This window comes from Rutidosis leptorrhynchoides, chromosome 3 (genome assembly GCF_046630445.1).
Source record: "Rutidosis leptorrhynchoides isolate AG116_Rl617_1_P2 chromosome 3, CSIRO_AGI_Rlap_v1, whole genome shotgun sequence".
NCBI lineage: Eukaryota > Viridiplantae > Streptophyta > Magnoliopsida > Asterales > Asteraceae > Rutidosis > Rutidosis leptorrhynchoides.
In genome coordinates, this window is record NC_092335.1 from 675889119 (window position 1) to 675908989 (window position 19871).

The window sequence follows — 19871 nt, forward strand, 5'->3', positions numbered from 1 at the left end:
CTCTTTAATTATTGCCTTGTGATTGTGAACTCCTAATCAGAAATTTTATCTTGTATTAGGTACACTCATTCTAATGGAAGGAACAAGTGAAATGGAATGAAGTACACCTGTGCAAGTTTCTTCAAACAAATAACTTAAATAGTGGTGAATATCCATATGTTGGAGAGAAAAATGTAAAAAGTTGTGATGAGGAAGATGAAGAGGTTGTTGAAGCAAAAGCGATAAAGGGCCTTGAATGTATGGGATGAATCTAGACGTGCAAGTTTTGGATCTTCTTTACAGATGGTCGTTTAGGTGTTGGATGTTTGAAGTTGTTTTGAGTATTTGCATTCTTTACATTTCAGTTTTATTATTTTGTGATAAGCTACAAGCTTTTCAGTGGTATTATGAAATTATGAACAATTTAATTTGTTGAAGTATTAAAATTAAAGAATATTTATGATATAACTTTGCTGAATGAACTTGTAATTAATGTAATTATGTCAAATATTAAAATTAAACTAGGACTTGTAATTTATGTAACTATGTCAAATATGCTCTTTGATGAACTTAATTTATTAACAAATTTGAATTTTTCTTAACGAGCTCGAGTTTTGCTTTACGAGCTCTAGTAATGCTTAACGAGCCGAGTTTATAATGAACCGAGTTATATGTTCTTTTGTTCACCATCTATAGTTGGTCTTTCATAGCTTTTGTTATAGGGATGCTGCTGTTATTCTGAGGGCCTGTTTCTTTTTAACTTATTGGGCCGAGTTGAATGGACTCCTTATTCGGTCACCAACTATGTCCGTTTACTTGCAACTTAATTCCAAATGAGGTGTTAAATTAATTGCTTATTGGCCAGTTGAAAAAGGGGTGTCCTCCCCCATTCAATCAAAATTGTGACTATTAAACTAGTTCTAACCCTACCTGTGACATTACAGACAGATTTGTACTTTTTGGCTCAAAAAGTGCATTTGCCTGTGATATGGCAGTGTCAGATTTTAACCCTCCAATAACCCCAAATGTCAAATGGTAGTGTCAAATTTAGTAGGGTCCACCAGTTTTGTATTTTTTTTCAAATGAATTAAAATGGTAAATAAATACAACAAAATAAAATAAATTACATATTAAATAAAAAATACATAATTAATTTTTCATAAGAATTTAAAATACATAAATTAACGATTACATAGATTCAATAAAAAAAACTAATTTGCATTGCGAAAAGTGGGTGGAAGGTTCCAAATATGCTCGACTAAATCCTCGGCAAGTTGGTTGTGCATATCTCGATCCCTTACTTCTCTTGCGATGATGTCTCGATCCCGTCCTCTGTTCCGTATACGTTCCATACCATTTTCCATTTCTTCGGTAGTGAATCTTTCTTCCCATTTAGTATCTTCAAGTATCATGTTATGTAATATGAGACAACATTCCATCACTCTTCGCATCCTGTTAACTGACATACTTCGTTAAGCTATGCGTATAATATGAAAACGACCTTGAAGAACCCCAAATGCCCTCTCTATATCCTTTCGGGCACTAGCTTGAAATCTAATAAACTTGATTGTTGGTTCTTCAGTAGGACATGAATATCCTTTAACTAAAGTTGCCCAATCGGGATATATACCATCCGCAAGGTAATATCCATATTCATGCCCATTTACCTCAAATGGTGCGGATGAAAATGTTCCGTTCTTAAGTTTATCAAATATAGGTGATTGGTTTAAAATGTTAATATCATTGTTGGAACCCGCCATCCCAAAAAAAGCATGCCAAATTCACAAGTCATATAAAGCAACTGCTTCAAGCATAAGGGTCGGTTTCTTGTGATCACCCCGAGTGTATTGTCCTTTTAAAGCAACATGACAATTCCTCCACTCCCAGTGCATACAATCTATACTCCCGAGCATACCCCTAAAACCATGTCTCTCTTCGTGTGCACTATATAATCTAGCAACATCGTGTTCATTCGGAGATCGCATGTATTCCCTTTTGTACAAAGTAATAACACACATACAAAAGTAATCTAGACATAGTATTGATGTTTGCTCACTCATTTGCAAATATTCATCCCACATATCGGGAGCGTTGCCATACGCCAATTGGCGTATAGCCGACATACATTTTTGTAAAGTAGTAAATGTAGGCCTACCGATACCATCAACTCGTTGAGAAAAGTAACTAAAATATTCTGGCATATTATCACTTTGGAAAGTAGTTATATCTTGCACTATCCGAAGAAATAATTGTATTCGCATACGAAAACGCCTTTTATTTATTGTGTGTGGATATTTTGGCGTCTCACAAAAATAATCATCCCACAAACGTTGTGCAGCAACCTCCCGTTCCCTAGGAATGTAACCTCTAACTCTCGGAATAGATGGTGCCGATTCGACTTCGGAATCATCATCTTCTATTTCTTGAATTAATTGAACAATCCACAAATCTTCGGAGTCGGAATTAGACCCCCATAACCTCGAACCCAATTTATAAACTAGTAAACTTTTATTAAAAAAAATATGGAAAGAAAAAGAGTAAGAATGAAATGTGTGAAAAATGATAGAATTTTTGGTGTTTAAATAGGAATAAAAAGGAGTAAAAATGTTTTTTTTTAAATAAATAGAAAAAACGGGTATATATCCGTTGCGTAACGAATATATTACCCTAACCAATCACAGGCTACCACACGTCCTTTGAAGCTCCGTTTTTTTCAGTCAAATCATCAAGTGACGCCCCCTAGCGTTAGTTTTTGACGCCACGATAATGGCGTCAGGGCGTCAGATACCGCCAGCTCGTTTGGCGCGTGCCACGTTAATACCAGTCTTATACCCTCTTTCATCCGTCAAGATACATTTATTTATTTATCTCAATCAAAGCACCCAAAATAAATTCATCCCAAATTAAAAACCTCATTAACCCAATCTGCTAAACCCTAACATTGTTTTTGCTCTCAAACAAATACACATACATATACTTGCCGATAATCGTTTACTCTCGAATCTACTGTAATCACAATCCTTAATGGAGTATTGGGGGTAACAACTCTAATTTATCAAATCAAATATGCATATATTTATTACTCCGTATCTCTTAGGTTTTTATTTATTCGATGAATTTTTTTATTTTTTATTTATTTATACTTTCGTAATCATTCTAGGTTTATATATCGATAGAATATATTTTAATCTGTTTTTATGCATGATATATTCTTCTAATGCGTGAGTTGATAAATTAGAAGAATATATCATGCATAAAAACAGATTAAATACTTTTGAAAGTATAAATAAATTTGAATATATCATATGATTTTCAACTATGCATGATATATTCTTCTAATTTGAAAGTATATATCATGCATAAAAACAGATGATTTTTAGAAGAATATATTCAACTATGCATATCTATTTGAATAAATTTAGAAGAATATTCAAATTTATTTATACAAAAGTATTTTATTTATTCAATGATTTTTATTTATTTTTTATTTATTTATACTTTCGTAACCATTCTAGGTTTATATATCGATAGAAATATGATTTGAATAAATTTATACATATGATTTTCAACTATCAATGGTATAAATTTGAATACTTTTTTGTGCTTTTGAAAATACATATGATTATGCACTATTTAATTTACTCTACTTTTTAATATTTTTCTGAAGACGAGACAAAGCAGACAAACGAGACAAAGCAGACAAATGAGTCAAGTCAGGGAAATCAGACAAGCCAGTTAAGGCAGAGAAAGAAGGATATTGCCTCTACATTTTATGTTCCTCAGGCTTCCTTCTGGTATATCACTGTTATGAAAATTTTTCATAAGATTCTTTTAACAGATCATATAAAATGTAACTGTAAAGCATTGGAAGGTTTTCTAATTTTAATTTTATATTTTATTGTTTTTAGGAGACCTAAACTGGATGGTGATTCTGACTCTGAATATGTTGATTCCAATTATTTATTGCCTCAAGATTATGATGTATGTCGTAGTTATGTTATTTCTATTTTACATGCTATATATATGTTACTCTCTTCTACTGTGATTATTATTTGTTGAAATATTAATGTTTTTCTAGATTAATCTAGAATTAACTAATACTTACAAGTATTAGATATTTACTAGTAGTAGATATTTACCAAGTATGAACTACTAGAAGTTTGTAGAATACTTAACTAGTTAAAAATATCAGAAAATGCTAGAAGCATCAACCTATACATCATGAGGCCTATAAATAGGCTTGTGATGTTGTAAAATGAGATGTACACAAACACAAACACAATTCAATAGCAATAAAGAATTTCTTTCTAAAAACTAGTCTTCACCATTTCTTCTATAAAAATTCCCTCATAACATTTAAATTAACACCCATCACTATTATATAACATCTAAATTAAAACTAATCAATTAATCTAAATACACTACAATTCTAACATTATTATACATATATAAATATAAATGTGTATGGTTCATATATATGTGAATTTATTTATTTAAAAGTTGAGCTTAAAGTTTCATCTGCAAACTATTAAACGCAGCGAAGGCTGGATGTTGGCAGAGTACATGCCTGGTTGGTAGCACACAAGAAGAATGACTCTGGTTCTGATGATCTAGATGAGGTATGTGGTGTATTTATGTTATTTCAATTTTACATGCTATTTATATATATCTGGTTATGAGTGATATTACTCTTTTTTCAATTGTATACATATATAAATGTGTATGGGTCTTGTCTGTGAATTTAGTTAAAAGTTGAGTCCAAAGTTTTTCAATCATGTTCATGATGAAGTTTCTTAATACTTGTTTCTTTTTTCTTTTGTTTAATTTCTTATAATCCTTTGATATTCTTTTATGCTTATTGTTTTTTTATACAGTATGTTTTTCTTATTATTGTAGAAAGTCTGCTATTAAGACCCCCACCACTGACAAGAAGGAAAAGATGTCTACTCCTCAAAAGACTGGTTAGTTTACATGCATTTTTTTTTGTTTTTATTTGAAAAATATGTAACATGCTAAAACTGGGAAAAAAAAAGTGTAATTTTTTTTTTTTATCAATTCATTGTTTTAAATTATTATGAATATGTTATGATAGATGGCGAGAAACCTCATGTAGCCACCCCACTTCCTTCAAAACAACCTGTTGCCTCTACATCTGATGTTGCTAATTCGTGCAAGGCTTGCTCCCGGTATATCATCTTTTGACAGAGCATATAAAATGTAACTGTAAAGCATTGGAAGGTTTTCTAATTTTAATTTTATATTTTATTGTTTTTTAGGACCTCTAATTCTATTGGGGTGTTTGGCCTAGATTCTTGGTTGTTAAAGGTATGTGGTGTATTTATGTTATTTCTTAAAACTTGTTTCTTTTTTCTTTAATTTTGTTAATTTCTTATAATCCTTCGATATTCTTTTATGCTTATTTTTTTTTTATCTGTTTTTCTTATTATTGTAGAACCAAACTGGAAGGAAGACACCCAATAAGTCTGCTATTAAGACCCCCAGCACTGACAAGAAGGAAAAGATGCCTACCCCTCAAAAGACTGGTTAGTTTACATGCATTTTTTTGTTTTTTGTTTTTTTTTTTAAAAAAAAGTTATTTTTTTTATATATTTTTTTTTTTTTGTGAATTCATTGTTTTAAATTAATATGAATATGTTATGATAGATGGCAAGAAACCTCATGTAGCCACCCCACTCCCCTCTACATCCGATGATGAGAGTTTTTTGAAGAGATTAGAGGGTTTTGGATTATCTTTAATAGTTGAGTGAAGGTAGTTTTATATATGGTAAAAAAAAATCTTGAATTTGTTTATAAACTGAACGCATGTTGATGTTTTGCCTACTACTACTTTGATAGGCTAACTGTGTGGATGTTAAACGGATTTTGAAATTTCAAGAGTTGTCATTAATGTCACTCTGTTTGGTTGTTTAATTTGGGTTGGGTTGTTCTGAGCTTATTTTTTCTTTGCCCGTCGGTTTAGTTTTGTTTGTTGGTTTGTTTAGGTTCCCGTCTGTTTTGTTTGTGTTTTGTTGTCATGTTGGTTGGTTTTTGTTTCTAATTTGTTGTTTTGTAGTTTGCTGTACCTACGTTTGTTGTGTTTGTTAGGTTGTTCCGTTCAGGACGTTTGTTCTTTGTTGTTGACTTGTTTTTTTAGCCGTGGTCTGCGTTTTGTAAGTGTCTTTGTTCTTTGTTGGCTTGTTTTTTTTAGCCGTGGTCCATGTTTTGTGTATGTCTTTGTTGGGTTCTCTATGTTGTCCTTTCTTTCGCTCCCAAAACAATGGTTTGGCTTGATGAGCTAGCAATTACATTTACCTGATCTATTTAAGTGGCTGTACCCTACTACTGATTGATTGGATTTGGCTTGAAAGTTTTTATTAACTGACTGAGAGCTCCACCCAAAATGTAAATTATGTATCTAAAAGGTTTTTAGACATTAATTCTGCTTGAAGGCAGTGTGACAAGTGCGCTTGCTTTGTCTTAAAATGTTGATCAAATTTGATTGGTTCAAATGTTAATAAGGTGCATCTAGATCTAAATTGATTTGTTCAAATGTTAAAGTGATTGGTGAAAAAATATTAGTAAAAAGAAACAACAAATGGAGTTTTAAATAAGGAGAATATGGGAGACAAGCTAAAATTAAAACACAGTTGTTCGGCGATGATGATCATCACACAATCGGTGTAGATAAAGACTCACTTTGTGACGAGTTGTATTGTCATTAAGCTAGGTTCTTCATTTGAATTTCCACTCTACACAACGACTGCATACAAAGAGCTCATCTAGTGATGTTTCGAACAGAAATAGACCGATGTCAATCGACTTTCGGTGATTAAGCAAAAGGTTACATAATTTTTGTTAGGCAAGAATGGTGATATGTCCAAACTTCACTTGTTATTATGCAAATTTATGCGAATGAGGAAACTGACCAAAGATGTAACTTTTATTAAGTTTTATGAAAGTCCTAGTTAAAGTCCCTCACGAGAATGAACATAGAGATTGAGAAGGAGCCTAGATATCCTCCAGATAGTTTTACAAGTCGTTTTCGTATGCACAGCCAATTATTTTTACGTATTGTACAAGGTGTTTCTGATTACTTAAGTGATCTTTTGCCCGAGAATTTTGCATTGTTTAAACAAATAACCGACGCAATTCTAAAACCAATTGGCGTACGGTACAAAGGTTGATATGTTCAACCAGTGCTTTCAAATGAGTGAGAAAACATCATCCTATTGTGTTTAAACAACTTTTGTATGTGTGTGACATATTTGCATAAACAAGAGTATTTTAGATAACCAACTACATATGATATTGAGCGACTATACCAAGCACATGAAGAAAAACACGATTTTGCTGAAAACCCTAAATGGGAACAAATTAATGAAATCAAGGGTTTAAGCTTATGTAGAGACTTTTTAAAACCTGATCAACAATCAATTTTGCTATCATCAGTCATTCAAGTTATATTTTCTTAACTAGTGGAGGACCCGCGAATTCGCGAGGCTATGTGAGAGTTTGTACAGAAATAATATTTATAATTATTGTATTTAATGTAAGTAGTTATGTTAGTTGTTCTGTATCGAATGTATGAACTTGAAATTTAAAATCCAACCATATATGTCTGTAAAACACTTTATAAGTTGAACATAGTATAAAATACTTAAACAGTTATTGTAGACATATAAAAAGCATTGGTAATGAAAACCAAAAAACATATTTATTATATAAAAAATCTAGAAGGAAATGTAGTCATTAAAATGCAACATAAAAACAAATAAAAAACTTTGTTTGAGGCGTTTGCCTCGTGTGGTTGCACAATCAGACCACGTTTATTGTAGTATGAGTATTGCGTGTTGAAAAAACACACGTTATATTTATTCAAAAATTTGACAATGCATCAAATCAGAATGGTTGAATCTTTGGTATTTTGAGAGATGCAGCTGCATCAGATGTTTGTCGACTTGGTGTGACTATTGTAATTGTTGTTGACGTAACTATCAGTTTTTTTTTTTAAGAAAACAAAATTTCGGTTGTTAAGATCCACAGGCTCAGATGGAACATCAACAGGTACATCATACTACAAAAGAATTGTAGCCAATTTAGTTTACTAAAAAGCAGTAAAATAGGTTTGTATCAATAGAAAGTAAGATATTATTGATAAGTTCAAAACTTACTGATCCTGCCTTAGCATTAAGCCAGGCCTTACTCTTTCCAGCCAACTTGGACAATAGTTTGTCAAACAGTATGATATCACAACTTCCACTTTTACCAGTTACTCGCATTGTAGTACGTATCCTATAGAAGGTTACGTCGATAATAGTTAATATTGTACCATAAGTTTATTATATGTTCATTAATTTTAAAAAAGTAATAAACTAACTTTCGGACCCAAGCCGCTTCATCGGTGAATTGAGTACACCAGCACATAGTCCCTTTTTTATCAAGCGAGTCTCTTTCAACCAATTCTTTATCACAGTTAACACATGAGCGCATAAACCAACCATGATTGTCGCAAACCCGCAGCACTCGAGCATGAATTAGAAATTCAGTCTTCTGTAGAAATAATCCGCGTAGAGTAAAAATGTAGGGAATATGCGTTTAATAAATAAAAACACGTATAGTTTTTAGGAAAAAAATCATAGAACTTTTTATTTACTTAATAAAGGTATTAGCGTTAGTTGTCACAAAAGATATATATATATATATATATATATATATATATATATATATATATATATATATATATATATATATATATATATATATATATATATATATATATAGGGGCAGGATCAATGGGGAAGTAACCAATCGGGGGAAGCAAATTTGATTTTGTTTTTTTTTTTTTTTTTGGAAATTTTTTTTTTCCAGACATCAAGATCACACGAAAATATAAACATTTAAAAAAGACACTTCGTGATGAATGTTATTATTTAGGCGGGAAAAAGATCGACAAAAATAACATTCAAGATAATATTGATCGTGAAGAATGTTAACGTTTTGTTTTTCATGTTTTGTGAAGTAAAATTTAACCCGATTTAGAGTTTAGGGTTCAGGGTTTAGTGTTTTGGGTTTATTCCCTAAACCCAAAACCCTAAACCCTAAACCCTAAACTCTAAACCGTTCGTGTTAAAAACTCAATCTAAATCCTAAATCTAAACCCTAAATCTAAACCATAAATCCTAAATTTCTAAACCCTATAAACCCTAATATCTAAAACCTCAACATACGCTCGACAAACACGATAATTGTTATATATTAATTCTTTGAGTGTTTTTCTGCCAAAATAAAAACATTTATCACAAAGTGTCTTTATTAATGTTCGTGGTAGGATCAAGAGGGAAGTAACCAATCGGTGAAAGCTGGGGGAAGCAAAAAAAAAATTTTCGTTTTTTGAAAAAACTTTATTCACGGACATTATAGATTGGATGAAAATATAAACCTTTTGACACTTAAAAGTTAGCCTAAAATAACCCATTTTGACCTTTACCAGTTTAAGCCAGTTACTCGAACGTTTAAACAATTACATGTACAACACCGGCTTTGATGTTATCCCTTTTATGCCTATTGAAATATTGATGGGTAACAAATCTCTTTAACAAACAACCAGATAAGTAAACACTAAATTGCTTTAGATTGATGAGCAGGCACTATAATTAATGTGTTAAATTAAAGTAGTAGTGTTATGTCACAACCCAATAAGTTTGTGGCCCAACCCACTAAGATTATGACCCAATTAAGGGTTTTAACCCAAGAACTTCATGGAAGGTCCAAGAACATCATGGAAGCTCCCTAGAACTTTCCCATGAGTTCTTCCATGGAATGGTATGGAATGTTCATGGAAATATCTATCTCCATGTATATACTTGAAGTTTCTAGTACTTAGATCCTAACCATTGATTTAGATTAATCTTAGCCATCCATTTTGTGTTAGAAGCAGTATAAATAGGGGTGGTCTCATTTGGCACACCACACCTCAAATCTCAAACATTCTCTCTTGTAAAGCATTCTCAAGCAATATAAGTATCTTCTTCAATTCCACTTGTTCTATAATATTTTCTCTTTTGGTTACTTGAATCATTTAAGGTCCGAGTAAGGCTGACTTAGTAGAGACTAAGTGCCGCACGTGAGCTTATCGAGATAAGTCCGTGACATTTGGTATCAGAGCAAGGTCGATTCAAGGAGATGGCAACCGAGACCGAGAAGAATGTGAGCGCAACAAGTGGTGTGATGGGTGATGAGACTCGTGGTCGGGTAGAGACTCGACAAGGAGCCAAGAAGAACCGAGGTATGTCCAAAGACTTTGTCGCAAACTTGGACAAGAGGATCATGGATGTAGAGACATCCATGGACGACGTGAAAGCAAAGGTCGAAGACGTCCACCAACGTTTGGATGGTTTGGACGGGGACTTTGACGAATTGAAAGATGATTGCAAGAGTGCAATCAACGTGCTAGACGTTGACATGCGACGTGAGATCCATGACTTAAGGGGTATGCTCATGGGTGAGATTACGAAGTTGCGAGGCGAAATGGAGGGGGAGGTCTCCACTATTCACCAACGCCTCGTGGATTTACAAACCAACATGAACTCTTGTTTGAGATTCATGGCTAGTGGGGGTAGCAACACTGGATGCAATGATCCGAAGGTGGACGTTCCCAAGCCGTCACCGTTCGTGGGGAAGCGGGAAGCCCGAGCGGTTGATGATTTTATATGGGAGATGGAACAATACTTGGAGGGAGTCAACATAGTGGATGATGCAATGAAGATCAAGACGGCAACCCGTTACCTGAAGGATACCGCAGCGTTATGGTGGCGTCGTCGATATGGAGATATCGAGAAAGGTACGGTTACTATTGATACTTGGGATGATTTCCTTACTGAACTTAAGAATCAATTCTACCCCAAGAATGCTCAAAAGGATGCGATGAGTCGTCTACGTAAATTACATCATTCCGGGACGATTCAGGAGTATATTAAAGAATTCACGAACCTTAGCCTGGAGGTCCCAGATATTCCCGATGATATTCTCCTCTTCTATTTTCTCGATGGTTTGCAACCTTGGGCTAAAACGGAGTTGGAGAGACGAGGAGTCCAAGACCTTGCCACCGCAATTGCTCAAGCGGAGGCACTAGTCGACCATGCTAATAGGAAAGATTCGTTCAAGTCAAAAGATAAGAAGGTGAGCCATGAGAAAGGTGGGGGAGATAAGCCCGCCCAATCAAGGAATGATAATACACGTAAGCCACCAACCGGGAATAACAAGAGCATAAAAACTTCTTACAAGAATGATGGATGTTTCATATGTGATGGACCGCATAGAGCCCGAGATTGTCCGAAGAAAGCTAGCCTTCATGCTATGGAAGCTCAAAAGGCGGGTTGTCAGGATGAGGAGCGGTGCATAGGATCAATGCATATCCTCAACGCAATCAAGGCCAAGACGGAGATACCCAAGGTAGTGGCTAAAGGACTCCAATTCGTAGATATTAACATTTGTGGAGATCGGGTACGAGCTTTGGTGGATACGGGAGCAACTCATAACTTTATCTCCACCGATGAAGCCAAAAGGCTAGGACTTAAGGAAACAAAAGAGAGTGGCATGATGAAGACGGTGAACACGAGTGCCAGACCGATTAGTGGGGTGGCTAAAGACGTATATGTGAAGATTGGAGAATGGGAAGGAATGATTGATCTCTCAGTCGTGCCTATGGACGACTTCAAGTTGGTACTTGGGATGGAGTTCCTAGATAAGGTACGCGGTTTCCCTATGCCGTTTGCTAATTCACTGTGTATCTTGGATGGTGAGAAGACTTGTATGGTGTCAACCGAACGTGGAAGCAAGAGTGCATCTAAGTCACTTTCGGCCATGCAATTCAAGAAGGGGTACAACAAGAATGAGACATGCTATTTAGCGGTAGCAAAGCAAGAGACGGTTGAAGATAAGGGAAAACTAGAGGTACCCAAAGAAATTGAGAAGGTCCTTGATGAGTTCAAGGATGTCATGCCCAAGGAGTTACCAAAGAAGTTACCACCTAGAAGGGAGGTTGACCATGCGATCGAGTTGGAGCCGGGATCAAAACCACCTTCCAAAGCCCCATACCGAATGCCACCACCCGAGTTAGAGGAGTTGCGAAGACAACTCAAGGAGTTGCTGGATACGGGATACATCCGACCGTCAAAATCCCCGTATGGTGCTCCGGTGCTATTTCAAAGAAAGAAGGATGGGTCCTTGCGGATGTGTATAGTTTACCGGGCACTCAACAAGGTAACTATCAAGAACAAATACCCAATCCCACTTATTGCTGATTTGTTCGATCAACTTGGGAAGGCGAGATACTTCTCCAAGTTAGACTTGAGATCGGGATATTATCAAGTCCGAATTGCCGAAGGAGATGAGGCTAAGACCACATGCGTGACGAGGTATGGCGCTTATGAATTCCTAGTCATGCCCTTTGGTTTAACCAATGCCCCTGCTACATTTTGTACTTTGATGAACAAATTATTCCACCCGTTCCTCGACAAGTTTGTCGTGGTGTACTTAGATGACATAGTCGTATATAGCGACACCATGGAAGATCATGTGAGGCACTTGAAACAAGTTTTCCAAGTACTAAGGGATAATGAGTTGTATGTGAAACTAGAGAAATGCTCATTTGGATTAAAAGAGGTGGAATTTCTTGGACATCGAATAAAAGATGGGAAGTTGCTGATGGACGGGGCTAAGATCAAGGCAATCCAAGAGTGGGAGGCACTAACCAAGGTTACTGATTTACGATCTTTCCTTGGTTTAGTAAACTACTATCGTCGTTTTATCAAGGGATACTCGGCGAAAGCGGCTCCATTGACAGAATTGTTAAAGAAGAATAAAGCTTGGTTGTGGGATGAGAAATGTCAAGCAGCATTCGAGGAGTTAAAAAGAGCTGTCATGGAAGAACCGGTGTTGAGACTTCCGGATGTGACCATTCCGTTCGAGTTACACACAGACGCATCGGACTTTGCTATTGGAGGAGTTCTAATGCAAGAAGGTCACCCGATCGCATTCGAAAGCCGGAAACTTAACGAGGCGGAAAGGAAGTACACTGTGCAGGAGAAGGAGATGACGGCGGTGGTTCATTGTTTGAGGACATGGAGGCATTATCTTTTGGGATCAAGGTTCATGATCAAGACGGATAATGTGGCAACGAGTTATTTTCAAACCCAAAAGAAGTTGAGTCCCAAACAAGCTCGTTGGCAAGACTTCCTAGCCGAATTTGACTATGTGTTGGAGTATAAGCCTGGGAAGGCCAATGTGGTAGCTGATGCCCTAAGTCGTAAGGCGGAGTTTGCAGCGATCACAAAACCACAATTCTTCCTTCAAGATCGTATAAAGGAGGGATTAGAGCATGATCCTATAGCCAAAAACCTTGTTGGATTGGCTCGAGATGGGAAAACGCGAAGGTTTTGGCTCAAGGGTGATCTATTATTCACCAAAGGAGACCGGTTATATGTGCCTAAGTGGGGTGATCTTAGACGGACAATCTTGAAGGAGTGTCATGATTCAAAGTGGGCTGGTCATCCAGGTATCAAGAGGACGCTGGCATTAGTAGAAGGCACTTATTATTGGCCAAGGATGGAAGACGACGTAGAGACGTACGTGCGGACATGCCTAATATGCCAACAAGACAAGATAGAGCAACGCCAACCAGGAGGACTATTACAGCCGCTACCTACACCGAAAGGACCATGGGAGAGTGTTTCCATGGACTTCATTACTTGCTTACCCAAGTCGGAAGGGTGTGGGAGTATTATAGTCGTGGTAGACCGGTTTTCTAAGTATGGTACCTTCATAGCCGCATCATCCGAAGTTACCGCGGATGAAACCGCAAAACTATTTTTCAAGAATGTGGTGAAGTATTGGGGGATACCGCATGTGATAGTAAGTGATCGAGATCCGAGGTTCACAGGGCGTTTTTGGACGGAGTTGTTCAAGATCATGGGGACGGACTTGAATTTCTCCACGAGTTTTCATCCCCAAACAGACGGACAGACGGAAAGGGTGAATGCACTATTGGAGCTCTATCTTCGACACTATGTAAGTGCAAATCAACATGATTGGGCTAAGCTTCTTGATATTGCTCAGTTCTCTTATAACATGCAAAGGAGTGAGTCCACGGGGAAGAGTCCTTTTGAGTTGGTGACAGGACGCCAACCATTGACCCCGAATGCTTTGGCCGCTTCATATGATGGAAGCAGCCCAGCCGCTTATAGAACGATGAAGGAGTGGCACGAACAAGCCGACTTGGCGCGAGCATCACTAGATAAGGCGGCCAAGAAAATGAAGAGATGGGCGGATGAGAAAAGACGACATGTTGAGTTCAAAGTTGGGGACCAGGTGATGGTGAAGCTTTTACCTCAACAATTCAAAACATTTAGGAAGGTGCACAAAGGATTGATCCGGAAATATGAAGGCCCATTCCCGGTAATTGGACGTGTTGGGAACGTATCTTATCGAGTTCAACTACCGCCCAAGTTAAAGATTCATCCAGTCTTCCACGTAAGTTTTCTAAAACCTTATCATGGGGACGAGGAAGACCCAGAACGAGGAGTTTCCAAACGAGCACCAATGGCAGTTGCGACTTCGTTCGATCGTGAAGTGGAAGATATATTGTTGCATCGAACGGTACAGAGACGAGGTGTGCCGAGCTATAGAGAATACCTGGTTAAGTGGCGTAACTTGCCCGATAGTGAAGCAAGCTGGGAAGCCGAAGACTTATTGTGGCAGTTCACAGACAAAATCAAGAAGTATCACAAGGATCACACGACGAGGACGTCGCGAGCTTAGGTGGGGGAGAATGTCACAACCCAATAAGTTTGTGGCCCAACCCACTAAGATTATGACCCAATTAAGGGTTTTAACCCAAGAACTTCATGGAAGGTCCAAGAACATCATGGAAGCTCCCTAGAACTTTCCCATGAGTTCTTCCATGGAATGGTATGGAATGTTCATGGAAATATCTATCTCCATGTATATACTTGAAGTTTCTAGTACTTAGATCCTAACCATTGATTTAGATTAATCTTAGCCATCCATTTTGTGTTAGAAGCAGTATAAATAGGGGTGGTCTCATTTGGCACACCACACCTCAAATCTCAAACATTCTCTCTTGTAAAGCATTCTCAAGCAATATAAGTATCTTCTTCAATTCCACTTGTTCTATAATATTTTCTCTTTTGGTTACTTGAATCATTTAAGGTCCGAGTAAGGCTGACTTAGTAGAGACTAAGTGCCGCACGTGAGCTTATCGAGATAAGTCCGTGACAGTTAGTTGTCATACATTTAATCTAGAAAACTAAAATAAAGAAACAAAACATATATATATATATATATATATATATATATATATATATATATATATATATATATATATATATATATATATATATATATATATATATATATAGAGAGAGAGAGAGAATAATATTGTAAGTTTAAATAAATGTTGAGATCACACACCAAATTAAATGATCATCATTCGAACAAAAGTGTTCATTTGTACGTTTGAACATTTCAGATATGCTAAGATTGGTTGTGATGTTAAAGGCCCACGAGTTGTAGACCCTTATTCTATACCTCAAACGCGTGTTTGCAAAAGATTGGAGAATGCTCCACTGTTTCTAAGTCGTCATCGGGCAACAAACTGAATCAATATCAATCCCTTTATTATCAAGAGCAACTCGAACAGGAAATCGAGGTTTTGTTTCCCTCCGGTTACATTTTACAGATAGTGTTCTTTGATGGATTTCAAGTGCCAGAATCCTTAATTTGAAGAGTCCATTGATGCTTATTTTCTACTTCCACAAATCTTGGCTGTTGTTGGTGAATGTCACCAAAGATATGTATGAGCTCCTCAAGGCCTTGAGGGTAAGAAGTTCATCATTGGTTTTACCTGATGTAGCGTGAGACCAGCTCCGGTTTTTTTACTAACGATGTACCTGCTTGCTCAATATTTTCATTGATGCTAAAACCTCCTACATCATTATATTCATATAAATATGTTGATATTCAAAATGATATCAGTCACTACTTATATATGAAAAGCCAAATTCAAAAGATTGGACTAAAGTGTTTTTAATCAAGTGGCTCAAAGTTGCCCGAATCCACCAATTACTCAACCCATCCGACCTGTCCATTTTGGCATAAAATAAACGTAAGTAAAACTGATTTTACCTTGTTGGTTGCTTCCTTGGGGTCTTTAGGAAAGCCTTTCTTAGAACTTGAGTTGATTGAACGAACCACTGAACAAAGACCCATTAAAGGCACCACCAAGACGTGTACATTCCACCAGACCTTCATTTTGGATGCACATAATCATAAAATATTAGTTGAATGCAGTCTTCAAAAAAATCAAATTTTAATTTTTTGTGAAACTGACAAAAATACCTTCAGCCAAGGTATTCCCACCAAAACAAAGATAATGGGATATGCTTCCAAATGATCCATTTACACCATGATCGAAACCATTCAATATCTCTTCCACAAATTATATTCAGTCACAAAATTAATGTGAAAAATCAAAACCCTAGAGTTGAAATTATGAGCAAAATAAATACCCGCTAGTGATAAAGTAAACCAACATGACTGAATTCAGTGATATATATCCCTTTAACTAATTAACAAAAAAAAAAAAAAAATGAAGGTATGAACTTTGAACTTACATCACCAAATAACTCACCTTCAGGTGTATCATACATATCATATAAGAGATTTGCTTTATTGATATCCTTCTAAGACCCATATGGCAACCTAAAGTAGCAAAATATACTTATGATTGACTATCGATATCATCACGATGGATTTAGGTATCAACAAAACCGCGTTTAGTATGTAAATAGAGTTTTTCTTCAACTCTTCATCACTTTTGTTCATTTCTTCTGCAGCAGCTTTTCTAAAGTAACACAACAACAAATTACATTTTCATTTATTAATTTTTTTTAACGGTCAACGAATCATATAAAAATAATAAATACTACAGCATACTTTCGAAGGAAACAAAAAAAGTGACTACTTACTTCCTCTTTATCTCCGTACGATCATCAACTCCAGCAACATCAGAGTGACCATATTCAGGAACTTTATTAACAACTTCCTTCAAAAAATCAAATACATTGTATCTTTGAACACAATACTTTCTGAATCAACCCAAATATTAGTCAACACTTTAAGCTAAATCGAAACGGATGGTGTGCGTTTAAAAATGATTAATTGTGATTTTACCAACACGAAAATGAGAGTTTTGAAATACACCCAATGGTTGCTAAGATCATGAGAGTTTTGAAAACAACACTTTATATACCCAACCAAAAATGGAGATTAAATATGTAGTTGCAATCTTAACTCAATCTATCTACCAATTTAAAATGACAGTAACCATCTACAGCAAGACTATGATTCCTATACCTCCTATCCCAATCCAAAAACATTAAGTTCTTCACAAGGTTTATAAGATTTAAAAAAAAATCTTAATCTTTGATTGTTACTGGGATGACACCTTCGAAATTTTTAATTTTCCCACACAAAAAGAAATTAAAGTTATAAACTTGATTAAAACATAAATTATAAAAAATTTAAGAAATTTAGTTCATACATACCATCGATGGAGACGCTGAGAAGCTATTGTTCCACCATCGCAGGTAAGGTTCCAACCGACAGTCGTTCTCGATTCCTGATTTCAAATGACATCTTCATATGATTGCAAAGACTTCTCTAACTGAAGACGTCAAAGATAAACTTTAAGTCATCAGTTTATCCATTTTTTTCATTCATATGAATATTGCCATTCATACTATCAGTTTAACAGTTTCTACCTATTTGACCCATTTTGACATGTTAAGCTACTCCGATATGTTTGCACAAGTTCTACTTACATACAAATTGGTTAAAGCTAACACTGATGAAAGAACGCATACCTATTAGTGATCTCTGATTTAAGAAAATAATTTGAAGATCAAATTGCATATATCAAATATCAAATAAAATAATTTGGATTACTTTTTTAAATTAATTTATTATAATTTCTAACAATAGTGATTATCAAAGTTGGCAATCTTATCCATTTAACTGTGAGTGGGTCAATTTTAGTTATGTCTGATCTTAAATGGGTCAAAGGGGGATAATGAAATGGACCGAAGAGAAAACTGGTAAAATTGGGTGAAACTTTTTTTATTCTATTTGCCAATCTTACCCATGAATAGTGCAACTAAATGCTTTTACAGGAAAAGATTGAAGCAGTAATATACTAACCATTGTCATTGCTTCAAAACCAATTGCTTTCAGACCGCAACTGTTACCCACGGTTAAGATTGGTAAGCATCTTCCTCGAATAAAAAAAATAGATTTAGGTTAGAAAGTTTTATCTGTGTCCACTAAAATAAATCAACAAAGAGGTTGCAATTTGTGAAAGTCAAGCATATCATATATCATTTTTCTTGAACATAATACAATTAATACTTACAAAGATAACTTTTTGTTTCCAACAACTCCCTTTCAAATTTTAGCAACTTGTCAGAGACACAATCTCTAGCATTTAATATCTGAAAATCATGAAAAGAACCAACATTATATAAGCAATTGCATCAAGTTAGGTAGTGAAAATGAAAAATATATATATACGGAGACTACGGAGCCATTAAAAGTATACATGAAACCTGTTTAAAAAAATATGTTAAAAACACTCCGATAAATGGTTAGTATATTTAACTTATTGACTTTATATTAAGTGAGACTAATCTATCGAATTCATACTTAGAAGTTACATCCAGTATGTTCATCAACAACATCTCATTTCCATACGGTTTGAAAGTTATCACTTTGCGAAAACAGCCTCACAAAACGAAATACTGCAGTTGTGTGCTATACCTGCTACTGTTAACAGCACAGGATCATCAACAACATCTCATTTTCATACGCGTTTTAAACCAGTTTAGACTCGTTAAATCCATACATACCGTATATCATTTTGAACGGTTTTTGAGTACAAATGAGTAGAAGGAACATACGTCTTGTTGTTGTTGCAAGCGGAAGATTGCAATGGCTTTGACAATTTACAACAATATGTTCATTAGGTTATATAAGTGTGTTGATTCACATCAGCAAAGACAACAACATGCTTTCCTTTCAGTTCAAACTAAAAGCTGATCCATAACCCATACATGCAACCCTAACTCACTTATATTACCCTATATAATATAATATTCAATATATACGTAGTTCTAATTGCGAGCAAAAAAGACAAAAGTTAGTACTATAAATCATCAAAATAGCTTAAAATGTATAAATATTAAAAATTTCTACTGCTGCATATTTATTAACTACTTAAACAAATCCCTTGCCTCAACATACTTAAATAATGTACATATCTCAAAATTATCATTGGCATTACATCGAACACATTGTGTGCTGGCAAGAAAATTCAACATGTTAGTATTAATCAACATAACTATGATTCTATTATCCAAACCAAATGGAAACAAATGAAGATAATATTTATCGATGTAAGTTAATCGAATTACCTACATCAGAACGACATCGTTGATCTTGAACCTGTGAAGATCTTCCATATCATAGGAGGCGATTTCAGATATGAAATCTAAAAATACGAAGAAGAAAAACATAAGCAAATTAGAAAGGCCGTAATAAATAAAATAGGAGATATGAAATTTTAATTTAGAAATCCCAAGTAATAGCTTCATGTCCATGTTCATACGGGTTTCGAGTTTTTTTTTTTTTTTTTTTTATTACAATTGATGGATTACAAATCAATCTTAATTGATTCAAACCCTAAATTAGTTAAACAAAAAACGAAGTTACCTGCATCTTAATCGATCAGTGGCTTAACCCATTTCAATCTGCAAAGTAAG

General features: G+C 35.3%; 2 protein-coding genes across 2 annotated transcripts; both read right to left on the reverse strand.

Annotated features, from left to right (window-relative positions):
- Positions 1-1190: 1190 nt before the first annotated feature.
- On the reverse strand, positions 1191-1739 carry LOC139902643 (uncharacterized). The gene is made up of 2 exons (XM_071885249.1): positions 1481-1739; positions 1191-1378 (listed from the first exon to the last, which is right to left on the reverse strand). Exons 1-2 carry the CDS (start codon positions 1737-1739, stop codon positions 1191-1193), a joined length of 447 nt encoding a protein of 148 aa, XP_071741350.1.
- Positions 1740-1760: 21 nt separating this feature from the next.
- On the reverse strand, positions 1761-2180 carry LOC139902644 (uncharacterized). Its single transcript, XM_071885251.1, has one exon. The coding sequence runs from the start codon at positions 2178-2180 to the stop codon at positions 1761-1763; it is 420 nt and encodes a 139-aa protein (XP_071741352.1).
- Positions 2181-19871: the final 17691 nt, after the last annotated feature.